Source organism: Cervus elaphus, chromosome 5 (assembly GCF_910594005.1).
Source record: "Cervus elaphus chromosome 5, mCerEla1.1, whole genome shotgun sequence".
Taxonomy (NCBI): domain Eukaryota; kingdom Metazoa; phylum Chordata; class Mammalia; order Artiodactyla; family Cervidae; genus Cervus; species Cervus elaphus.
The window spans coordinates 45,734,815-45,761,920 of NC_057819.1; the positions used below are offsets into that span (position 1 = coordinate 45,734,815).

The following is a 27,106-nucleotide window of genomic DNA, read 5'->3' on the forward strand; positions in this document are numbered from 1 at the left end:
AATTCCTGTGTTTAATGTCATCTTAGACACCCAGTTATCTTTAAAATTACTTTGTGCCTCTGACTTAATAAGAATAGTCAATTTTATGTTAATCTAACCATACAAACTAAATCAGAACCATCCATTCCTGGCTATTTTGCCCCCAAATTCACATAGTGGTAGCTGTTAATATGTGTATCATTTATCATCAGGAATGGAAATATTCTCATCTTCTAAATTGAAAAGTGCGTCCCTTATGTTACTAAAGAAACTAAAAATTAGCACTAAATACCTTTTTTAAAATCAGAGTGTTTAAATAATTCTTGAGAAAGCAGTTTTACTTTTGCTAAATACACATTTAGTTTTTAAATGAACATAATGTACATTTTGATGTTAAAAAAAAGTAGCTGTATATTTACTTTTGTGAAGCCCTTAAAAAAAGCCTTATGAGGCTAGTACTATCATTTACAAATAATCCCAGGGAAATGGTGATACGCTTAATAATACAAATGAGGTCATTGTCTGCACCCAAGAACTTTCCATTTCTACACCTCTGATTGCTAGAGTTAAAATTACAAATTGGAGGAAAACAACTTTTACACAAAGTGTGTATATACATGTTTAAAAAATATACTTTGTGTTTCTAAAAAACTACCTTTATTCAATTTTATTTCCTCCTTTTTCAATGTATAAGAAAAGATCCATGAAGAGTATATATAATGCACTTAATGAAATGGAACTTACTTTCTTTAATCAGGAGTAATTTTGAACATATCTGTTAATACTTAACATCATTAGTCATGAGCTCTTTACGAGCATGCCTTCTCTTATTTTCGTTATGTTGTAGATTTCTAATACTCTAGTAAGGATCAAAGGAATACACTGAAAGATTGAGAAAATAAATTTAAACATGTAGAGTATGGTCATACAGTGTTTAGATTTTAATCTTAAAATGTTAATAAATTTTAGCTTAGCTTTACCTTTAATTTTTACTAGAACAATAAAAAATATTAAAATATAACTTTAACTTTTAATAAAAGTTAATCATTGTTTTCAACACATGCTAAAATGAAATAAAAATATTCTCTGGAGTTTAAAATTCCTTATATTCTTTCATATGGAAGTCAATAATTTCTTTAAAACTATAGACATGTTATTTAAAAATAACATGTGTTTCAAGTGACATGGTAAGTTAAACATAAACTAATCTAGATAGTCCAAGCAAATAAGGAACATAAAAATAATTTAAGTTCAAGAATATAACTGGAAAAAGTTATATCATTAATGTAATTTAGAAAAGCCCAATATTTAAAATAATATATTTAATATTGGGGACTTCCCTGGTGGCTCAGACGGTAGAGTCTGCATGGAGTGCGCAAGACCCAGGTTCGATCCCTGGGTTGGGAAAATCCCCTGGAGAAAGAAATGGCAACCCACTTCAGTATTCTTGACTGGAGAGTCCCCACGGACAGAGGAGCCTCAGTTCAGTTCAGTTCAGTCGCTTAGTCTTGTCCGACTCCTTGCGACCCCATGGACTGCAGCACTCTAGGCGTCCCTGTCCATCACCAACTCCCGGAGTTTTATTCAAACTCATGTTCATTGAGGCAGTGATACCATCCAACCATCTCATCCTCTGTCTTCCCCTTCTCCTCCCACCTTCAATCCTTCCTAGCATCAGGGTCTTTTCAAATGAATCAGAGGAGCCTGGCAGGCTACAAAGAGAAGTCGCAAAGAGTCGGACACGACTGAGCGACTTCACTTTCATTTCATATTATTTTCGTAATCTTTCTTGCTCATGATTTTGGCTTCACATTTTGACATTATCTCTCCAGATTTTTTTTTTTTTTTTTGGTCTGGAAGCAAGTATATCTTTCAGTTTAAATCAGCCTAAACAATACAGTACTAAAGATGTAAGGATTTGTGTTTTGGAAACCTGTTGATTTCTTGTCAAAAACATAATCGTTCCCTAAGAATTGGAGACAATTATAAGATAAATCACTAATGAAGTTTCATCTAAAATGTATTTGTGAAATATTTCTTTTATTTGTTTAAAGAATCATACAAAAATAAATTATACTGAATAGAGTGAAAAAGCCTACATTGATATCATGATTTTTTTAAAATCCTAAATCCATGAAATTTTCTACGATCCTAGAACTGTAGGAAACCATCTATTGAAAAGTGTTGCAATTGATTCTGTTTTCATATCAAATAACATTTAGAGTGGTCCAGATGTGTCAAAAAATCACTCTAGCTGTCTCCTGACTTAACTTTGTTTTTGCCTACTTTGGAGTCCTTTTGAAATTTCAACCCAAATCATACATAACATAGCATTAAGAAAAGATGTCAGAATTTGGAAACATTGCATTTAAAATATTGCTGCCACTTTAGCCTATAGTTTTCATTAGTGACCATCATTTTAGGAAAAATTCTTTTTGGTATCTATATTATTTCTACCTAGAACTTCAAGATTTTAGTTTTTTTAAAATTGCAGAGTATAATTTTATTGAGTCACACCTTTTCCAATCCTTTCATTATTTTAGTCTGCCCTCTGAGTGTTGAAGACAAGATTGTGTAGGAGCATATATAGAATTCAAAATAAAATGACTTTTCTTAGCAGTACAGATTACCCTTATATCCATGTATAGTGTTTTCTTTGGGATTTGTATATTCCTCTAATGTCATAAACATAGCATCACTTTACCAAATATTAAGTTCCACAAAAGGTATTTTTATATGTGGCCTTTTTAACATTTTTATTTTTTAGGTCCATACATTGCTAAATGAGTGGACATCTTTTTCAATATTTTTTTCCTTTTTTAAAAATGGCTATGTTTGTTTCTGTTCACTTTTTCTTCAAGTTGTGCTGCATTTTAAAAAAATATCCTATTTCTGAGATTTTTGTTCTCTCACTAATCTTCATAAAAATACATCAGATTTGTGAGCCTAATTTATTACTGTTTTAGTTTATCTCTTTGTGACAAACCTCTGGTCTTTGAATCACACCAACCTTTCTATTTTTCCATTAAATTCTTTTATTTTGTAATTATAAATTAATCTCTCATAGTCAAAAAAGTACTCACCTCAACTCTGTGAGCAGGAAATGTATGATGACTCAGGATCAGAAGAAACCTGACCCTAGTTCATATTCTCTATATATCCACTGTTAGAATTCAATGTTCACTGGATTTTACAATATTGCACTGTTTTGAAAAATGGTAATCTATTCACAATTCATATCATTATTCCAGTTAACTGATGCGGCAGCTGACTGGAATCTTCCTATACTCCAGATAAGTGAGATATTATAAGATGATATTGTTTCTTCTCCTTTAGTTGTTGAGTAATGATCTTCCATAACTAATATGATTTAAACTGAAAGCTATAAAAATCATCTGAGGTGCAGATATAAAACAGAGTAGTTCATTTTAAATCTATACATCTGGCAATTTCTGTGGACAATTTGCATTTTACTTATTTAGACAACAGTGATTCTCTTACAACATGTCATTTAAAAATTTGTGCCTTTGGGTGAAACTAGTTAGTAGCCAATAGGCTCCTGGCATATTTAGACTCATTATGCAACTATGCATATTATAAGTGCAAAGTAATTATGTGATGGGAAATGAATTAATGGATGAATAAGTTTTATTAAAGTAACCAAATTTTCTTTAATGCTGTTATCATATTTTAATTTACACACACGTCTACACACAGTTTTGGTATCTCTTGGAGAAGGAAATGGCAAACCATTCCAGTAATCTTGCCTGGAAAATCCCATGGACAGAGGAGCCTGGCAGGCTACAGTCCGTGAAGTCACAAAAGAGTTGGACACAACTGAAAACAACTACACACAGTTTTGATATTTCTAGGCAAACTATCTGGTAGCTCAGCGGTAAAGAATCTGCCTGCCAATGCACAAGATAGGGGTTCGATCCCTGGGTGGGGAAGATCCTCTGGAGAAGGAAATGGTAACCCACTCCAGTATTCTTGCCCGGGAAATCCCATGGACAGAGAAGCTTGTGGGTCACAGTTCATGGGGTCACAAAAGAGTTGGATACGATTTAGCGACTGAACAACAACAGGCAAACTCTCTTTTTTCAATTAATAAAACATGTTTTAAATTGCTTATATTTCTTTCTAAATAGTGTCTATAAACTTTTATGAGGGAAAACAGAGTTTGAACTCATTCAGAATACTGAAATACACCTAACCAAGGTATTTTGTGAAATATGATTTTTTTTAATACTTTAAGATTTTAAATTTCTTTTGATTTATTCAAAGAATTGTATTCATATCCTAAGGAAGAAATATATTTGTTCTTAATTTCTTAACTCTCTTAGAAATTTAATTGCTCCCCTTTCTTATGTATTGTTTTACAAACAATACATGTTTTACTTACTAGCAGCTTTCACACATAAGCTCTCATCTTTCACATTTTTTAAAGCTAGTATATTTTCCTTTCTTTGCTCTGTTATAGTCACTTCTTCTTCTTACTTAGTTCCCAGGTAGGAGGTGTTTGTGTGTGTGTTATTAATTGCATTTTTCAATTCATTGATATATGGTTAAATAAAATATTGAAGGTCATACAGAAAAGACAATTAATAAAACTAATTTATATATTTATTCAATGTTTTACACTGCTTAGTAAGTGATTCTTTATCTACATAAAATCATTCTTTTTGTGCACACTTTGCATTTTATTGAATTAACATTTAGCATATTAATATTATTTATATACCTCATTTTATATTACAGATCATTTTCATCCCCTTTCTTATTTTGTACATTGGAAGTAAATCCATATAAGCATTTGTCCATCACGTGAGCCTCACAAAGGAAGATTATCAATTAAAATATAAATAGAATTATCAATCAAAAGAAATATCTACTTGGGAAATTTTCCTGCCTCATCATTCTGAAGATCATGGGTCAAAATCTAAATGCATTAATTTATAAAGATATTGTATATAAGTCTGGAATTTACAAGTTCAATTGCTTATAAATATCATTAAACATTGTTCAATACTCAATGTGCCAGACTTTTTTTGAGTGAGTCTGCGTCTTCTGAAATCCTTTTAATAGAAATTAGATAGCATCATTTAGACAATGTAGTTTAGAAACTGTTTTGAACCATAAGGTTCATTTTTCAAGATTAGATAATACTACTGAGTCAAGACTAAACTCAGCATAATGTGGATCCACTTAATGCTTCCCAAATAGCATTAATAATAATAATCTTGGAAGTTTTATGTTAAAGTCCAATAAGACTCCCTAATTACTGCATCAGTGGTTTCTAATAACCTACATCAGTTTAGGTGGGGACAGTATAGAAGATTTGAAAGATTGAACCCAAAAATGTAATCACGTACAAAATGACATGAATAAAAACAAGTCGTAAGGTATAAAATTTACAGGGAAAAAAATCAGGTCTTTATTTCTTATTCTTTGGTACAATACACAACTTTATGTTTATACATTTTATCTAGGCACTTGACTTCTAGGCACTTCTTTCTCCTAGAGATAGATTGTTTTTAAATGTAGGGATTAAAAGATTATATGTGAACTTTATTTCAATAAAAGTTTGTAATCTGTACTTTAAAGTGCTATCTAAATCATCAAGCATAGCTTTTAACTCATTGAGTTCAACAAGTGATTATAAATATATTTTCTGTGTTCTATTTTCATGATTCTGTTGTATGGACACAGTTATGCATATATGTATCCCATAGAGAAGCATTATATTTTTAATTTAGGTTTAATTTTTAATTGTATCTATCAATTTCCAGAGAAAGAATAAACAAGGATTGTGCTTAACATAAGAGTAAATTTATTTAACTAACTGCTACTTCATTATCAGAAGCTATTAGCATGATAATGTAGTGCTTTTTGAGGAACAGATGAGTGATGCAATCAAGTTTGGTTGTTCCTTTATTTTTTTAAACTACTAGATGTACTTTTGAGGACCAGTTCATATTGCATAATGTAGCGAAATTAACCATGACTCTCTAGAGAAATTAGATGTCTATATTATAAGGAAGACATTATTTTTACTGCTTGTAAAAATGTTGTAATCAGTAGGGCTTTTTTTTCTTTTTTACTGTTGATGTCAACTAGAATCCCACACAAGATTCTAATATCACTTGTGTTGGATGTTTAACTGTATAATTTACACAAAGTAGAAAACTGACATTAGTTTGTCATCAAATATTCCAAGATTCATATATATGCCAGTAACTATGTTTCAGCTGAAATTTGCATAATTACTGTATTATTCCATAAAAAGCATATTTGTAAATGTTTTTGTCAGAAATTTCCAAAATAAGTGTTTGAAAGGTAAGAAAAACTTAAGCCTAGAAGTAATACATAAATAAACTCAATATCAAATGTATATTTCCTGGATTATATTGTTAATCATCCTGGGTAAAGAAATAGGGTAGGACGCTTCTCTTATACCTAACCAAACACTGTTGGGCTTTGTCTCAAAGGGCAGCATATGATAGGAACTTTTTGAGTCATAAATGGCAACAATAGATAAAGTACACGTAGCAAGATGTCTTGATGATGTACACTAGATGGTGTATTTAAGATAAAATACTTCCCGTGTAGGTTTAATTGAAATGGTGGTAGGTCCTCAGATAAGAAAGTTAATGTTATGGTTTGACAGTTGCTATCAGTGTATTTTTAGAAATATGTAGAAAACCTAGAGATTGACCTATAGAATTATTGTACTTTTCATCTTTAATAAATATGATGCCAGAACTAATCTCCTTGCTAATGAGTAGCAATGTGGCTTCAAGTTTTATTTACCATAGAATTGTTGATCAGACGATTGCGTTGGAGGTCATGAATCTAGATCTGTCCTCGGGGACTATATCTTGGTTCTTGACTTATCTCAGTCTTTTTGATAAGAACAATGGTAACAGAGAACAATATTATGTAGAACCCATACATTCTACTAAGTTATGTTTTTAAACATTTGAAATGATGGATAATTTCAAGCTTGTTCAAAAAAGGAAATAGTTTACTAAACTCTCCACATTCTCCAGCTTAAACAATTATCAATTCTTGGCCAAATTTGTTTCATCCAAAAGCTAAATACTTCCTCTTCATTCAGATTTTGTAAAGCAAATCCAGAAACCTTACTGTTTAATCCATAACTATTTCAGCAGGTTTACTAAAGTTTAGCATAACCAGAAGAATACTCTCTCTCCTTGAAAATTTTCTTGCTATTGTTCATTGTCTGGTCATTGTTCAAACTTCCATGATTTTCTCATAACTCTTATTTGCATTTATAATTAATTTTATTCATGATTAAAGTCAAGTTTGTTGATGGAAACCCATCTTTATTTTAAAACTTTGATTAATATATGATATGTATATTGGACAGGCACGGCATGCACATCATACCCATATAGAAAAGTACAAAAATCACAAATGGATAACTCCAGAAGTTTCCAGAAAGGGAACATTCCTGTGTCATCTGGAAGCACATTAACTGAGTACTGAGCCTAGTAGCCAGAACATCACTGGCATCTCAAAAAGTCCACCATTCTGTCCCCTTTCAGTTACTACCACTCACAGGGTTACCTAGACAAAGATTAGTTTTTGTCCTGGACTCTAGCCAAAGATTAATTTTTCCAGTTATAAAATTTTATAGAGTTTGAAAAAATAGTGCAGTATACTTGAGTTAACTAGAATATAATAGCTAGTTATTCTCTCTGATAACATAGGGAAAGCAAATATAGCTAAAATATATCAGTGTGTAAGCTAAAAAGACAATTTACTTAGGATATATTCTCCTTGGATATGATTTCTCTTACTATCTTTGGAGTTCTTACCACATCTAATATTTTTAAGTGCTTGATATATCTCATTATATCTTCTTATTGAAACATAATCTTCTGTTAACTTCGTGGTGTTTTACAGATACAAATATTTAAATACGTTGACTTGAATACCAGATTATAACAACAGAGTAGAGAAATTGAAATGTCTTTGTTTCACATTTCTTTGAGTCTCGATTAGAAGATCGTTGCAAACTGGAGACCAAGATGCTTAAAGGAGATTCTGAATAAAGTAAAGAGATTAACATTTTGGAAAATAGCATATCTGAAGAGAGTCTAAAAGGTCTGAGGGACTGCAAATTGAGAAGAAAAGGGGATCAGTAACAAAGCAAATGTTAAGTGTTTAAACAAATATGACACAGATAAGATAGCGATCAGTTAATCTGTTTTTATTGAGAGCAGGAAAGAAAAAAAAAATGGATCTATATTGAATCCTGAGCGATTTAAATGACACGTTATGGTAAATATCCTGACGCTGACATTGGTATTCGTTCCTGAGAGATACGGAAACATTACCTAGAAAGCTTTACAAACTACAAACGTATGCATATGCCAACTGTGATTTGGTGGAAGAGCACTTTCTAGTCCTGTGATATATTCCCGAAGAAGGCTTTTCTAACACTGGGTCTTGTTGAAAGGAGTGAGGGGATGAGGTTCAACTTTACTAGGGGAGAAAAGAAAGGCAGTTGAGAAAGCCCGTGCTTTTATATATTTCCTGCCCTTCCTGTTTCTACATAGATGACTTCTCTTTTCTACTTTGGAATTTTGGAAAGGAAATATTTGGTTTCTTAAATCCTTTTTTTCCCCTCTCACACATGGAATTGAATTGAATGATTAAATGTCCAGGAGCAGAAATTAAGAAATCATAGTTTTAAAAGGAAACTTGGGAAAATAATGCAAAATCTGAGTATGAAAATGTCTAGTATATTTTATGTATGTTCAATAAATACCATTGGGTTTGTCTATTAAATGCATGTATTATGACTTAAAGATTTAAGACTTCATATTATATAATAATAATTTTTAAAAAGAACCCATGACTATAGATTTCAAATATCTATATGAAGATATTTTAAATATTTTAAATGTCTTACTTCATCAAATATTGAATCTTTTCTTCATTGAGTTGGCTTGTTTCTCTTATAATAAGAATTTTCCACTTTAGGTATTATATTTTCCTCTATTGAGCAATTTTAAGGAAAACCCTTGTTGTTAGTTACTATGAAATGGCTCACAAATAAAATGAAACATTAGTGATTCAAGATCAAGTTGCCTACTCTCCTTAAACCTAGTAGTGATATATGCTTTCTTAATTATTTTGGAAGATATAGCAAACAGGCTATATATGATCATTATATCTTGGGTTGATTATTTTGGAGAGTAAATTAAAATGTAGCATTAGCATAGTAATGTGGAGGCATGAATTCATTACACACTTAAGAAAGGAAAAATAAAGGGGAATTGTGTTAGTTAAACATTAAATCTAGATTTAATAATAGTAGCAGCTACCTCTGAATGCCTATTTAATATAGGCATGAGAAGATGAAATAACGTGATAGTTATTCTCACCAGTCAGGGGTGATGAAACAAGCTCTATGAATTTCAGGTTATAGTACATAATTTTAGAATTATTTTAGAATATTTTATGATCATATAAATCCACTCAGTTTTATATAGGTAAAGGGGGTTTAGTATTAGACAATGTAGCAATGACTTTTTTTGGTAAAATGCAGTGAATTTTAACTCCTTTGAACTTGAATTCAAGCTGAAGATTTGAGAAATCTACATTTTAAAATTATATTATGAAATGATGGGAAGATAATTATTTCTCAATTATAACAAAATATTGACTCTATTTAAATGTTACTGGGAAAAGTATACATTTTTAAGTGCAGGTTTACTTTAGAATTGGTTTTAGGAAAAATACTTGACGTTGAATAATTTCATTTTCATCTCATACTTAAAACTGAGCCCGAAATCTAGAAATACCACCCTGGAGAACTTAAATTGAGTTTGGAGGAATTTTGTAGGAATGTTTGTAGGAATTCTTCATAGAAATTGTGATTTCTAAATGTTTATGAAAAGTGTGCTAAGGTATCTAGTATGAGGAAATATTGCCTTCACTTTAAACAGAAACATTTAATGTAGCTCACAAAGGGCATATTCTACTGCTTTAAAATTAATTTTAAATATATGTCTTTTAAAAAATCATTTAAAGTTTTTCACATTTCAACTACTTTCTAATTCTGAGGGGTAGACATCCATAGGTCCTATTGTTTGTAATACTCTTCTTTGATGCCTCGGCCATTTAAAACTGTAAAAAGGTTTTTAACCAGCTGTTTTAAACAAGTCCTCCCAAACAGTGTGACCCACATTCAAGAAAACTTATTATTGAAGACCTACTATATTGTGGGCATGGTGGTCTTCAGTTTTGTTTGCCCTAGATCTAGATTATATGAATGTTCTGAAGACTGGCCAAATATAAAAATGATTTTGGCTGGTGAACTCATCACAGTGATGTGAAAATAGGATTGATATCAAAATTTAAGATACAGATGTAATAACTGAATCAACTGAAGTACTCCTGGAAGATATCCAGGGGAAAATACCATGAGAACTCTGGTTGAAAATGTGTAAGGGGCATCTGATCAGCTTTATTACTGGTGATCACAGCCTCGGGCATCCTCACTCTGTAAGGACACTATGCTTCATGCACAGGTCAAAAAACTGAGTTTGGGTCATTTCAGTGACATCTACTCTGGGCCGTGTTAGAAACATGCAAAAGCATTTTAAATTATTGATATCCCTCCATTCCATACCTCATAATACCTGATACCAACCTTTGAAATAATTTTGAAAAAATGAATGAACCAATCTCAGGCATATTATAATACCAGCAAAAAGTTTTCTTTTTTCTTTATGAAGCTGTTCACCTAGTTGGACTAGGGTGTCCTTGTTGTTGTTATTTAGTTGCTAAGTTGTAGCCTTCTCTTTTGTGACCCCATGGACTCTAGCCCACCAAATTCCTCTGTCCGTGGGATTTCCCAGGCAAGGATGCTGGCGTGTTACCATGTCTTTCTCCAGGGGATCTTCCCGACCCAGGGATAGAACCTGTGTCTTCTGCATTGACAGGTGGATTCTTTACCCCTGAGCCTCCAGGGAAGCCTGTGGTGTCCTTAGTAAGTACTTTAAAAATACTATAGTCTTATTGTTTTCGGGACAGATTTTTCGAAGCATCACTAATTTTATTCATTTTGACTTTATGATAGTTTGGAATGGTTAATTTCACAAGGCATCATTTTCTGATTTTGTTCTCAAAGCATGCATGTATTTCCTTTGGACCCTTAGCTTTCTACAAAATTATAAGAGTGGATCTTTATTCTGATCCTCATGTCAAAGTAGTGAGGTGTACTTAATAGCTCAGGTTAGAGAGCCAGTCTGCCAAGGTTCACATACTGACCCAGCCTGTTACTAGCTGTGTGACCTCTATAATTTCTTTAACCTTCCTGGAACTCATTTTCCTCATCTGTGACATAGATCCTCAAAAGCTCATTGTGGAGATTAAATTATTTAACATATTTAAAGCAGTGAGTGCCTGGCCCAAAGGAAGCACTCATTAAGTGTTCAAGGCAACCATATATTCAGTTAAAATTGGAACAATGACATCAGCCTGAGTATGGAGAAAATTTAAATTCTGGGTTTAAATAGAACTAATTATGCTTTCTTTTACTCCCAGAGAAAAATCAGACTCCAAATGTTCTTTTCATGATATATCACTATTTTACATCTGCAGTATATATTCTTTCACATAATACATATGCTTTAAAAGTACAGTATGACTATTTTTCCTTTTCATCTGTGAAACCAATGAAATGTGTAGAAGAGAACCAAAGGCATAATGCACAGCAAATACTAAAGTTTCTTTGTTTCATAATGATGTTAGTCACAAAGCATGGTTATAACTTTTAATATTTCATACTCTCCATTATTTTACTTAACTTCTGTATTTCCAGTGAGTAAAGATATCAATTATGTACAATAAGCAGTAAAAATAATCTGACAAAGAATACTCTTTTTTGGAACAACAGATTGGTATTTCATACAGAAAGCAGCAGAATATATTTGATGATTGTAGAAAAATAAAGAACTTATATTTTTTCAAGTCAAAAAAATTTAAAAGTGATACAAACAGATGGCCATATCCAATTTGACTTTATCTGAATTTTGACAATTGTACTAACCCTTTAGAGTAACTTCTGGCCTTGGGCAAGATATTGTTATTCCAAAGAGTTCTGATAGCCCTGGGTGAGAGACATAAGTGCCCTAAAATTATCACACAAAGTAAATGTAAAGAGTCTATTAGTGTGGAAAATTGGGTCTTTCTATAAGATATACTAGGTATCTATGCCTGCCTTAAATCAGTCTTTACACACAGAAGCTCCTTTTTCTGTGTACCTCCTTTTTCTTCTTTAAAATCCTGTTATCTGGTAAACCTGATTCTCTCAGTCTACCTTATATTTATATTTTTATACTTTTGTCTTTCAAAGTCAGAAAGAACTAGAAAATGATGTCATAAGCCCTTTTGACTAATGGCTGAAAAGCTGCCCAAATTTTACTCTTTGTTTATGGCTTATTCACTGGACTCTCTCCAGTATAATTCTCATGATTTTATGGTTTTCTATGTTTTCTGTCTTCTGCCTTCCACTTCAGTTTTGCATGAAAGTGAAAGCGTTAGTTGCTTATTGGTGTCTGGCTCTTTATGACCCCACGTTCTGTAGCCCACCAGGCTCCTCTCTCCAGGCAAGGATACTGGAGTGGGTAGCCATTCCCCTTTCTAGGGGATCTGCCTGACTCAGGATTTGAACCTGGTCTCCTGCATTGCAGGAAGATTCTTTATCATCTGAACCACCAGGGAGGCCCATAGATATCATTATTTTCCTAGAAAGCAAGAGGCCTAACAACTAAGCTGTTGTTAGGTGCCCAGTTGTGTTCATCATATGTGCTTATTTCTTTCTATGTTTGGCTCCTATGAAAATAAAATTTCTTATTTTTTATTAAATAGTGAAAGTTTCCTGCATTTATAGTGCTGTTTCCCAGCTATGAAAGAAATGACATCTTAAAGTAGATTTAGCTTTTTTTCACCTAATAGACTCATGAATGATATTAAACTATCAACTGTATTAAGCATTGTCTCTCAAAATGCAATGGTTTTCAATGATTCTATGTTCTAAATTTACTTTGCTAGAATAAAATGGCTTTGGTTATCGTCGGGAAAGATCCCTAAGAGCAGGGGTCCCCACCCTCCAGGATCTAATGGCTGGTGATTTGAGGTGGAGATGTAATAATAATAGAAATAAAGTGCACAATAAATGTAAAACATCCTCCTCCACCCTAGTCCATGGAAAATTTGTCTTCCACAAAACCAATTCTTGATGCCAAAAATGTTGGGGACTGCTGTCTTAGAGTGTAATCAAAGAAGAATTTATAGAATTCTCTTTTGGGACCAATATTGGAGCACTATGTGATTTTTAACTGATAGACAAAAAGTACAGACTTTCATGAAGAAAAGTATGGGATTAGAGAGCAAAAAAATATTAAGTGAATATTCTAGGTTTCTAAATCTTTAAACTAAATCCAGGATGAATATTGGAAGTTAAGTTTGAAAGTCATGCTTTGGATAGATTCAGACATAATTTGAATGATAATACCAATAGTAATTAGTAGCTAACAATTGTTAAGAACTTAATATGTTCCTGGCATTATTCTAAGAACTTTTCAGACATTAATGCATTTGAATCCTACAACAGCCAACTAAAATAGGTATTCTTACTGTCCCCATTTTATAGATTATAACATTAAGAAAAAGGAGATGGTGGGGAGCCAGCCCATGGTGTACATTGGCATCTGATTCTAGTGTAAACATCTCTAACCAATTCACTGTTAAATCCCTGGCTTAAGAAATTGGACACTAGAACGAAGTCAGCATGGATTTGTTGCATGAGGTTTAATTTTTGGTGTTGTACTAACAGAGAGTTATTGCAGTTTCAAACTTTGTGGTAATATGGGCCCAATGGAGAATGAAAATGAAAGGATTAGAGTAATTTTGGGGAAAAAAATTATAGCATTAGAATTTTAAATGCAACAATAAAAGGTAAAGGAAGTATTAATAGTTATCAGGGCTAGTTCTCAGGGCTTCCCTACTGGCTCAGACAGTAAAGAAGGTAAAGAATCTGCCTGCAATGTGGGAGACCTGGGTTTCTATCCCTGATTTGGGAAGATCCCTGGAGGAGGGCATGGCAAGCCACTCCAGTATTCTTGCCTAGAGAATCCCCAGGGACAAAGGAGCCTCCTGGAGTCCATGGGGTCACAGAGAGTCTGACATGACTGAGCGACTAAGCTAAAGGGTAGCTCTCAAGTCTTGAGACTGGATGATTGGAAGAAGGTTGCATCTGCAATCACAGTTGTGAGATGGTGTTAAAAACAAATGTGCTTTCTTTTTTAAATTAAGATACTTAGACATAAAAAGTAGACACTGTGAAAGATGATAACTGAAAATACTAGGAGGTTGAGATGTAACAGTACTTATTTTTGCATAGGAAATATTTGATCAAATGTATGTGACCTTTAAGATGGCTCAGTGGTAAAGAATCTGCCTACCAATGCAGGAGATATAGGTTTGATCCCTGGGTCTGGAAGATCCCCTGGAGAAGAAAATGGCAACTCACTCCAGCATTCTTACCTGAGAAATCCCATGGACAGAGGAGTTTGGCAGACTACAGTCCATAGGGTCCCAAAGAGCTGGACACAACTTCGCCAGTAAACGGCAGCAGCAAAAATGAGAACTTTAATCACTTTAAATATGATATTTTAAATGCCGGGATTAAAATTGCCCCTGTGTCATCACCATTTCTGTGAGTTGCAGACCAGATGCTTCTAGGGAGTGATTTACTTTACTTGTGAACGTGTCTCTGTGAAAAAAGAAACCCTGAAGCAGTATTTTACTTTAAAAAATATTCACCAAAATCTTTAAGTAAATCATATATAAATCTTATATACAGTTAATATTAGTCTGTGATCCTAGTTTGAGCCCAGTTTGTCTTTGTCAAAATTTGTGAGAAAAAAAATGTCCGATGCTTTTCTAGAGGTTCCTGGTTTTTACTGCTGCTGCTGGAACCCGAGGCTTGAGGTTGTTGGGATAGAATGACTTCTTTTAGCAGCTCATAAAACTGTTTTTTTTTTCTGTCACAATTATACTTAGAATTGAGTTATCAGCCACGAAACATCCAGGCAGTCATTTTGGCTGCAAAACATTTTGTCACTTTTGGAAGATTTAGGGTGATGGATTGCAAACTATTTCCAGATGTGTGAAGTATAAACTCTGGATCCTTGCTTTTTCTCTGTGAGAAGACACAAATATGCTTTCCTTTGCATTCCCTGAACCCAGGCTTTTCTTCCTAATTCATCAAAATTAACGAAAGCCCCTCTACTTTTCTGTTTGACTTCCATTGTCAAATAATTAGAGAGTATATTTACATCCATAAACATTTGACTGTAATATTCTCCACTTTAAGAATGCTGAGAGGCTTTCTGTGTGGCTTCAGCAATTCATATTTTTATTAGCTTTAAGGGCTTTTTTGTTTAAACCCTGCCTGCAGTTTTTCTTTCATGCCATTCAATGATTGCTGGCTCCTTTATATACCAGTTTTCCCAAGCCCTTATACTTTGGCATTCCTTTCTCCTTCTGGAATGCTCTCTCATCTACAGATCCACTCCCCACCGTGTCTGCTTGAACATCTACTCATCAGTCAAGATTCAACTCCTACTTAATAGATTCAATGGATTCAACTACTTAAATGGAAAGTCTTCTCAGACAACAATACATATATATGTTCTCCTTGTAACTTCTTATAGGTTTTATATGTAATTGCTGTTTTTAAAATATCCTGTAAAACTAGTTAAGCTATTGGAAGGGTAGATCTCTTAGATAAGAATCCAAGTGTACCTATTTTAAGGTCTCAAAACCCAGAACTTTGTCTGGAGTGAAGTAAATACCCATGAAGGCTTATTAGACTACATCAATGAATCAATAGATGAAACATCCTGAAGCCAAAAAAGCAAGTGCATTTTTTCTCCTTGTTGTTTAGATATCTCCCCAGTTAACATAAATTAATATAATTATAGTAATCTCTGGATGGGAAAACAAACAACTCCCCCCAACATAACCATTTCCGTTCCTAACATACACTGTCCTGGATTTCATCGTCTTTCAACCTTCCATGATTTTCATGCTCTTCTATTCTGGCCTTACATATTTATTCTTTTCTGATTGGATTAATAACCTCTTTATCCTCATACTTCAATATCACCAACTGCTAATGTCACTATATATCTTTTTAATTGTCTGTCACATATAATTCACAAACATATATATAAACATTAAGTAAAAATAAGGTAATCTTATACATGAACCTAAAACACAATCCACTACAGAGAAACAAGTATGAGCAAGAAATTGTTGATAATTCAGGGCAACTATGGCTACAGGCAATTTTTCTGGCTTTCCTGTAGGTTTTTGGGGTTTTTGTGTGAACTTTTAAATCTTTGGTATTTTTGCTTTTCATCATTATCACATAAGTTATTTTCAAATTTTTTCTTTATGGCATTGTGGCAACTAAAGAATATCTCAGATGCTTTTTTTTAAACAAAAATGCAAAGTTTTTATTTTGCTCTATGAGAACTTTATTATCAGACATGTAGGTACGTTCAGACTCTAGTTAGATTTTATTAACAATATAGATATGTTACATATAAATATACATTATTAATACTATTTAACCAGAATCTCTTACTGGCCTTAACAAAGGTTAATTATTTAAAACTTGAACTTGTTCCTGGATTTACTGTGATACTTTCCATAGATAGTAAATGTATTACATAACTTTTCCTTTTATTTTTTACTTTTATTGGGTGGTTAAATATTTGCAGTAATTAGGATAAACCTTAATCAAACACAAAGTTTACAGTTATGGAATGTAATATAACTGTTTAAGGATTTAAACCTTGTCATTTAATTAGAATATAACTAAAGTGATTTTTAATGTTTAACAAGCATGGTAATAATCTTATTTTAGCAATTTAGCATTTTTGTGATGTTTTAAAGCTGGGTTTGATTCACTGCTTATCAGTTTTCAAATCTCTAATTATCCTATTCTAGATTAATTTGAAAGGCCAAGAGGGAGGTAGTTTAATGAGTTTCCAGAATAGAACTGAAATGAGAATGTATATTTAGGTTTAAATTTTAGAATAAATAATTAAAAATTATACTTCTTATAGAAAGAAGAAAGAACATTTAATCAAATATGCTATAGCTACCTCACAGAACAAGTATCTGACTCAAAATCAAAGTTAAAATTTAACTATAACACAAAAAAATTTAAATGACAAGATTGTATTCATGTATGATCATAGATAACTTATTTTTATGTTTTATTTTTATCTCCTTTTGAATTCTGCAATTTTAACTTTAAAATTATTTTAGATGGAAATATGTACAAAATTTATTATATGACAGAGTGCTATGGAATAATTAGAGACTATAGTGTAATATTTTTCTAGGAAACACAGCATAACATTTTCCTAAGTGATAACTAGTATCATATGTGGGATCTTGTAACTGATGCTTTGAGACTAGGGTTGCCAGATTTAGCAAATAAAAATACATGATACCCAAATATTGCATGGGGTGTATAAACAATTATTCATTGTTTTTTATGAAATTCAAATATAACTAGACTGTCTGTATTTATTTGGCAGCCCCACTCAAGAAGTTATTGATGCTGAAGTCTATATTCTTAGATTCCTAACCTGTTTAGTGTTTGTTTTGGTTTTTTTCCCTAGATACAGAAAACTAGTGGTTAGCTTTCACTTTTCAGGGTGTCAGCACTTTAATCCTCTTCTGACCATGTAATTCCTGTTATTAATTTGTTGTTTGTTTTGACATAGAAGCAACTGAATGATGTTAGGGGAATTCAAGTATATTAAATAAATAGCCATACTTTTACACACAGTTTCTTTAAGTCATGTTGTTGTCTCTATTTTTTTGATAATAACCCTGTAAAAGTCATGCTATTAGTATAATATTTTATTTACCAGCCCAGAAGATTTTCCACTTATTTTCATAGCTTAGCCATCTAAAGCGTTAAATTATTTTGAAATCTTATCCCTGTTTAAGTAGGCTATTAGCCGTTAATAAATTGGATACATGGCTATATATTTCTAAAATGAAGATCTTGTATATTTATTCTTAAAATTTCCCCATCTTTCACTGCTGGAACTTCTGCTTGGTTTTCACATAGAAGATGAAGTTGTGCATGTCACTAATGGTTGGTTTAATATTGTGATACAGTGATGTTGGTTGTTGTAAATAAGCCTATACAGGTATAACATCCCTATTCTTAGAGGAGCGACTAATGACATGCATGAATTTTCCAAACTTTTGCTTGGAAAATTAATGTTATTTCAGCTTCACAGGGAAGTAACTAATTTGATCTCCCTATAATGTTGTTTTGAAGAAAACTACTTGAAATGTCAGTAAATATTATCAACTCCATAATTTTCAAAGAAAAAAAAAATGAACCATTTATTCTTTAAAGAAGCATATGAATATCTTGCTAGAATTTATATACACATGATAATGGTATTTGTCTAAGTTAAATGAAAGATCCTTTGCCATTATTAAAGAAATTGAGTGGATTGTCTTCACAAAAAAATTCACAGTATTTCTTTATTGCCAGGTAAAGGATATAATTTTCAAATAGTCATGGAACAAATCATAGTTTCTATGTCTTAGTACATTGTGGTAAAGTTTTCCAGAGATTTTTTCAATGACATTACGAACATGAAAACATTAGAGTTTCATTTCCTAAATATGTTCCTATATAGCTTCAAAGATTTAAAAAATAATTCAGTCTTCAGACTTGATTGTGAGATACCATTGAGGCAAGGGGGTTTTGTTTGTCAAAGAGGTGGTGGCCAAAGATTTCTGGGTAGGGTCATGTCTTATTTTTTCCTCATCAGGGAGTATTCATTAAGCTTATGAGGCATAATTTCTGACATTTTTAGATAAGTTTGTAACACATCCATCAAATCTATAAAATTTTATGCAAGTACATCATTATGGTAAAATTTTTAACCATATATTTTAATGTCAAAGTTTAATTCTTTAATGTTTAAAAAAGATATTTAAAATATTGATAACTTTTGTGTCTAGATGATTACCATGTTTTAAATATCTTGCTTAAATCAATTCAAATAATGATAAAGTATATTGTCTAATTAAAGGAGTTAATTACTATCAATATTTTTTTCTTGTAGATTTAAAAACACTCCTAGTTAGCATAATTAATTCAAGACAAAGATTTTTAAACAAAACAAAATTGAGTTACTATAATTACACCTACCCTGTTAAAAGTATTAATGATAGTTGACAAAGTTGCAGTAACCTATAGAATAGATATTTCTTGATGAAATACCTTATTGCCTTAGTAGGCTTCCCAGGTGGTTCAGTGGTAAAAAATCCACCTACCAAACAGAAGACTCAGGTTTGATCCCTGGGTCGGGATGATCCCTTGGAGCAGGAAATGGCAACCCACTCCTATATTCTTGCCTGGGAAATACCGTGGACAGAGCCGTCTGGCAGGCTACAGTCCCTGGGGTCTCAAAGAGTAGGATACAACTTAGCAACAGTACCAGCATCACCTTTAATAAGAATATAGTTTTGAAGTGTACATACACATACACATCACATATACACAAATACACACAAGTATGTTGAAATTTCTAGAAGCCTGTGGATCCTCTATCAAGAAGAAATTCATGGTGTTTCTGGAGAGTCTCTTCCTCAAAGCTATATGAAGGTAATGGTATTCTCTCATACTTTTGCACTGTGCTTGTAGACAAATAGAAGCCCGTATTTTCAAGGCTATTAAACCTTTTAATTAACAACAAAACAGGCTTTAAAAATAAGTTCCAAGCAATACTAAATTCTGAAATTTTCACAGGTAGTAAATTCAGGACTTTGCATAGTGCATGAACTCAGCTTCATCCCAAGGGTAACTTCCAGTTTATGAAATTAATTCCATCTTTGCACAAACCATTCTTAATAAGCAAATGATGTCCAATTTATTTTTATTTTCTAACCTTAAATTGATATACAGTCTACATCATAACTAAAAAATAAATGTATTGGTAACTAGATTCTTAGGTAAGATGGTGACTATTTAGGGGTGTCAGAGTTGCTAGACCTAAAGTGTCAATGTTTATCTCTTATTTTAGAAATGATTCATTTTACTCATTTATTGATGTACATTTGTAATCCACAAATCTACAGTTGCCGATATCTTATCTCTTAAAATACCCTTGGCTTTATTTTTTAATTTAATAGATATTTAATAACTACAAAGTATATTGTAAGCATTGCATGCCTATATAGATTAAACTAAAAATAAAAAACATGGTTGTATGACATATTTCTTATATGAATGTTCTGAAGGCTTTTTTGAGTCATTTATTTCAGTTTCCATTCTAAAAGATTAATCAGGTTTATAGGTGGAAATCACCTTCTCCAAATGAACTCTTTCTAGATGTATTCTATGATCTCTTAACTCTGTCAAAGTAGAATAAAGAGGTGTATTGTTTGATGAAAGGAAAAAAGAAATTTAACATGAGGGTGGTGTGAACAATATGAAATAAATATAAGAACTCAAGATTACATTGCTCTGAGCTACTGTAGTTAGAAAAACAATCTATATTATACTAACAGAAGGCTTTTGGTCTTTATAATTCATAATAAAGCATAGCATGTAATGGTTTTAATTATATACATATCTAATTTAAAATATTTTTGCAATTTTTGAGAGGGGGAAACATAATATGAACAATATGCAACTATATTGAAAAAGAAAAGCAAATGTAAGTGTTCAAGTGGGAAGATAAAAAACAAAGCAGCAACTTTTAATAGTTAATGCAACTATGCTCATTTCAGAACTTCAGGGTTAAAGAGAAAAAAAAATTCTTTAGAGACATTTTTGAAGATTCTCTTCAAAAATGGTTTGAGAATGAGACAGAGGAAAGTTAAAAGAACTGATTATTCAGCTGGAAAGATCTCTAATGGGGGCTTGCTTTTAAATGCTCTTTCAGTTTATGATAGGCTTTCACACAGGGAACAGAGAGCAGGTGTTTCAGACTCCTACAAGGGGTAACGGGCTTAAACTCTTGTATGCTAGGTTGACTTTATACATAAAGAAGTGTCCTGACCGTGAGACTCATGAAACATTTGAATGACCTCCCAAGTCGCTTACTGATCTCCGCTTCTAGAAGTTTTTCACTGTAGTGGAGAGTCTCAATCATGTGGGATATTTGAAGGCTGTTCTTTCTTCCAGTGGCAGAAATAGATTAGATCACTTCATAAGCTTTATTTATTGCTTTAGCTTCTGTGATCTACATTGTCATAAAGTATAAAGGGTATTACGCTTCTTGCTATGCAAGCAGAGGAATGTGACTATCCAAATGATTAAATTGTCATTTTAATATATCATACAAAATTATTTTTCACCAGATTATTATTAAATGATAGTATGCTGAATTAATAGAATACTACTAGTGATTTTTTCAATTATTTTTGCAACATACATATTTACAATCATTCTTCTTAAGTCATTAGAATTTTTAAGTGTCCAACAGTTTAATATCATACATTATAAATTACCAAAGGCAACAACATGATTCTCCAATATAAGAAAAAATTTGCATCATGGAACTTTCATTAAAATTGTACATATATGCTAAAATATACATATATACTTGGTAAATATACACATACATATATGCTAAATTATGAGAAGGTGGGTATTTGAATCTCTTCTACATTAATAGTAATTTTTCATATGTAGTTAAGACCGTAAAACAGCCGTCTTAAATGTAACATTTTTATGACTCATTATGAAGAATAAATGCAGTGAATGAATTGAGGAGGAATGGCAATCATCTTTTTCCTATTACTTTTGATTTGACTGAAAGTAAAATATTTCATTCATATCAAGTGATTAAATCCCCACAAATGCTAATGAACAGCTACGGAAAAATGTATTTGTGAAATGAAAAGAAAAAGCAGAAATTCTTCAACTATGCTTTGATAATTCCAAAATATATATAGAATACATCAGAAAGCATAGAGATTCAATGTATTTGACCCATAGTCTCTAGCCTGAAATGCAACAAATGCATTGACATAATAGTTAATACTATGGAACAACTGTCCTTGGTACAGAGCCTAAAATGTAAAAAGATTGATTTTTCTTTTTTATTGTGTGCTGCTTGTTCAACCTTAATCCATACAGCACCTAAAGAAAAATCATTATTCAGTATTCAAACTTCTTAAAAGTTTTGAAACAAAATGTATATAACTGTAACTTTAGTAAATAAAACTTTTTATTTTCTCTAGCTTGTCTAGCAATCCTTAACATTTAGGAAATTAACTTTTGAAGTAAAAGAAATCTTCCCTCTCCATTCTAATTTCTTCTGACCATTAACCTCAGTCCTTACACTTGTCTAATTCACATTTGCATTCCTGAATTAACACATAGGTGGGAAAAAGTAAATTTAATGAAAGGTGGTTTATATTATCCAGAGCACTACTGGAATAGGTGCACTTTAAATAAAAGCAGCACACATGTAACCCTAAGCAACAATAAAATAAACCTTTTAACACTTAAGCTTTTGTTTATATTTCAGATATTAATTATAACTGTGAACTATTTTCATAACACTATTTCTTTTGGTACTCTAATTAAATCAAATAAACATATAATATCTATGCTAATAGCTTTGTTCATAAGTGATCTTTTAACCTAATTAGAAATATTTTACTGATTTAAACCTGTGTTAGGTTCACCAATTTCTGTATTTATACTAAGATGCAGATTTTCAGTATAATTCATTTTTTTTCACATAAAGTGTTGGTTTATAGGTTGAAATAGGTTATTCCTGAGTTTCTTTTGGTTTTGAACTTAGTAGAATGATGGTTCGTATAAATCAATAGTTTCTTATTTATACTGTTTAAGAAAAAACTTCAACCTGTTAGTAATATCTCCAACTTATTTGGAAAAAAAAATTATATTATTTGTAAGATGATGGTATATTCTGGGTTGTCGGAAAAGTGCAAGAGTATGTCTTGTGTACTTATTAATAGTGCTACCTTTCAGCCACACAGTTGTTCAGTTTAGGCAATAAGTTATTTGATCACAACAACTATATGTTCTAATTCATTTTATAAACCCAAGTTTCTGTGATGGCTCAATATTTTAATTTCCTGGAGAATTTTAAATCTTGATTGATATATACAAAATAAAGCATTCATTCATATTTATTAATTTTATCATGAAGCAGAGAATTTGAACGCAAGGGCATATGGAAAAGTAGGATTTGATTTTTTGAAACGAGCCAAGTTTCTATTTGCTTTAGTACTATGTGTAGCATTATGACCAGGTAAGTTATAATACCTACCATGTGGTCCCCTGTTACAGCTAACTCATTTTATAATTCATGATGTTATATATTATAAAATACATTTGATTATTTTCAATACCAGTTACTACACAGAATAAGTATATATTTGTTTTCACTTTCCTTTTTGTCAGTAGTGGTACTTGATTTTTACAATTTTATTTGATGTGTCTTTTCTAAAAGGTCAACAAATGAAGAAATGCTTGATGATCTGGTCAGGAACTGAGTTTTTGAGGAGAAATAAATGAGATAGCAAAAATAAATTAAGTATAACATATAACTTGAAAATCTACTTGAAATGAGTAGAAATACTGTACAAGAGGAATTGAACTCCTCAGCGTGTTCTTACGCTTGTAAGAAACAGTAAAAATATAACTATTCACCAGATTGAAACAATTCAGTTATGCTATTTAGCATAGCTCTTAATTTCTCACGAGAAACACATACATGTGTTTTTTAATCATGATTGAACTATCTTGATTTTTAGCACATTTTTATTATATATCTTACGTGCCAGATACTGAGCTAAAAGACATAGTTTCTCTTCTCATTGTGATCGAGGTCAAATATTACAAAGATAATGAATAACTGGGAAGAAATAGCCTTTATTTTTTATAAATAAAAACTTAAAATCATAAATCTACATGATTGAATCTGGATATTCTGCTTCAAAACTCAATAGTACATTCAATAATATCTTTTTCTCCCCTTCACTTTTTCCCACTTCAGGAGAAAACTGATTCCTTTGAGGGTATAAATTTACCTTAAAAAATTATAGCCCATAAAAAGATTTGATCTTTACATAATTCTAAAAAATTAAACAAAACAAACCTTAAAAATGTGAATCATCCTTTAATTTTTAACTACATATACACTTCCTGGTATAGTTTTCTCTTATTATTTGTAGATTTAGTATATGAAATATAGAGCTTATTAAGTTAAATATATATCTAGTTATTCATCGATATCCTGAAGACTTATTCTGGAAATGTAAGGACTACAAATTTTTCCTCTATTCTGACTGGACATAGATAGTGAAGTGGGAATTGTTTTGTACATAACCTTAAAAAGTTAATAACATAATTGGGGGTTGGTATTTAAAGCTCACATTTCCCTTGCAAAACCAATTTGTATAAATGTCAAAATTGTCATTTTCAGAAAGTCAAACAGCAGAATGACTATGACTATTAGAAGCCAAACGGACACGGAAATATTTTGCCATCACAGGGGTCTTTTACAGGGATACAACTTGTTTCTTACCGTATTTGTTTCTTTTACAATACTGTGCAATTCTAACCACCAAAAGTCAGGCTGTTTTTCTTAGAGTATTTTTCTTTTCTTTTTCACAGCACGGAAAAGGATATGCTAGTCAATTCTACAGGACTTACCTGAAGCAGCATGATTTGCACAAAGTCGACCAACAAAAGCATCAACTTTTCAACTTCATTTATCTTGGCCATCCAGTTAGTTGTGTATAACTGAGTATTAGGTTGCCGACAGAGTATCATGGCCAATTATAGGACCTAATTGCTCTCAGCAGGCCTGAGAAATGAGTTGAAATGTGCAGAACTATAGAAACTTTAGGCAACTGATTTTGCCTCTCCGATCAGTGTGTGCCTGTTTACAGCACTATATATCTTTCTCTCTCCAAATGTCACTGAGCCCTTTAGATGTTTATATTCACCACGAGAAGCCAGTCATAAAGATAAAGGAAATTTGTGCATTATAAATGCAATATCACTGTTTTAAACTTGACTGTTTTATATTATTTTTGTGTGATCAAGTGTTCCCCAAGCTATTCCAACTTTACAAGAGATTGTGATTATGTTCTTCTCACCTGTGGGTTATAAAAAATGTATTCTGAAGACCCACAAAATATCAAAGACATTCTGTAGTTTATACACCGTGTTGCAAAGTGTTTACTGTACTATTTCAAAGCTTCTAAATAAATATAAAATATATATATTATATTATATAATTTTCCTAAAATGTGGTACAACTCAGTTGGTTTTTAAATGGATTCATACAATCCACATCATATAATAAAATAAAAGGTAATTCAGGGTCCCAAAGATAAACATACGAAGGAAAAGAAAATCATTTATAGTTTCCTCCCAGTTTTCATATCTTTTTCAACCCTGTTTTTCCTTGTTTAAAAAAATGAAGCTCCAAGCTACAAATTTTGTCAAGAACTCGTACTGAATTTTCAATGCCAAAGATATAGCTGTCGATGTTATCAAAAGAACACTGAACATGTATTCTCAAAATATCTAACAATCTACATAATCTCAATTCTACTTCTATGGCTTTGAATTTAGAATCATTTAAAGCTTTTATAAAGAATCTATACCTTTACCTGTATTTGTTGTTAGCAAAAAAAAAAAAAAGCACTGGTGTCTGTACATTTTGTGGTGTAAAATATATAGCTGAAAATTACTATTTTAAATGAAGTCCTCAATCATACAACTCACACAGAATTTTATTTTACATAGTTTTGCATAGTTTCATGACTTCTAATAACACACGCTACACATATAAAATCTATAACTCTATATGAATATATAGAGATACATAAATACCTAAACTGGTAAAGAATAACTATAAGATATAAAGGATCTCTAAATTTAAAACAAATAAATTTGGAGATAGAAACATGGTACATTACTGTTTCAGTATTGTCTTACGTGTGAGAATTATAGTTTAAATGTAGTCATCATTTTATTAAAGAGAAAATTCTTCATGAGTCAGCCTTGAAAAGTGAAGTTCTCCTTTTATGTTTATGTCAACAAGTTGATTATTAAATTTAGTAATCTGCATTTTCCTCTTTTACATATATTCCTTTTATTATGCTGCTGTTTATTGCTTGTTAAAGTACAAATAAGAAAGGGAAAATCAGAAGATGTGAGATAATCTTCTAAGCAAAAACCAGCTTTGTCACAGTTCCTCTCTAAAAGACTCCTTCAACATTATATCTAAGTACTTTCCCAACCCAAATTGCAGACTGATTTTGAAATATTTTCCTTAATTTTAACTGATCGCATGTTCAACGATAGTTTGAGCCAGACTGTTATTAAAGAACAGACTAAACTTGATACATAACAAATGTCTTCCACCTAATTTTATGTCATTTGAATGGGAATATTTTCCTAGATTTAACAATTAAAATGCATATAAATATGCATATATATTCCTAGGTCATTGCTGTGTTTATTTGAGTGATATCTTGGTATCACTTATTTGTCCTATCAAAATAGATATTAGTATGTCACAATCCCAACCAATTTATGTAACAAAATAATCTGTAGCTTTTGGGGACCTTTTAAAAATATTTGAAGCTAATCCATCACATATGACACAAAGAGCACACACATTCACTAGAGGCAGCAGTAAAATTTTCTCACAACTTTTGCATTACTACATTAATATTTTAGATGATAGACTGTTTTAGTAAGAAACTATATGTTTTTAAATAATTTAACTGGAAAAAATGTCTGTTCATTGTAACTGCTTTTTAAACAAGAAAATTATTTTCTTGTTGAATCACTCTGCTTTAATTAAAACATTTCATTCACAATTTTATAAATATGGGGGGAAACCCACGTCCATCAGACTTATTACATGCATTGAAAATAAGTTATACTCTAAGAGTTATACTAATTCATCTGACCAAAAATTTATTTAATTGTTTAGTCTTTCATATCATTGAATATAATCCCCCT

General features: G+C 31.6%; 1 protein-coding gene across 2 annotated transcripts in view; it reads left to right on the forward strand.

Moving 5' to 3' along the window:
* PCDH10 (protocadherin 10) overlaps nucleotides 1–26,203 on the forward strand; it is a 42,711-nt gene extending 16,508 nt beyond the window's left edge. The window contains exon 5 of one of the 2 annotated variants that reach the window (XM_043902423.1): nucleotides 24,737–26,203. In XM_043902423.1, the coding sequence (XP_043758358.1) occupies nucleotides 24,737–24,756 (20 nt within the window). In that variant the 3' untranslated portion in view covers nucleotides 24,757–26,203. Of the gene's footprint in view, nucleotides 1–4,737; nucleotides 6,740–24,736 lie in introns of those variants that run through there. The other variant, XM_043902422.1, reaches the window with a different exon arrangement.
* Nucleotides 26,204–27,106: the final 903 nt, after the last annotated feature.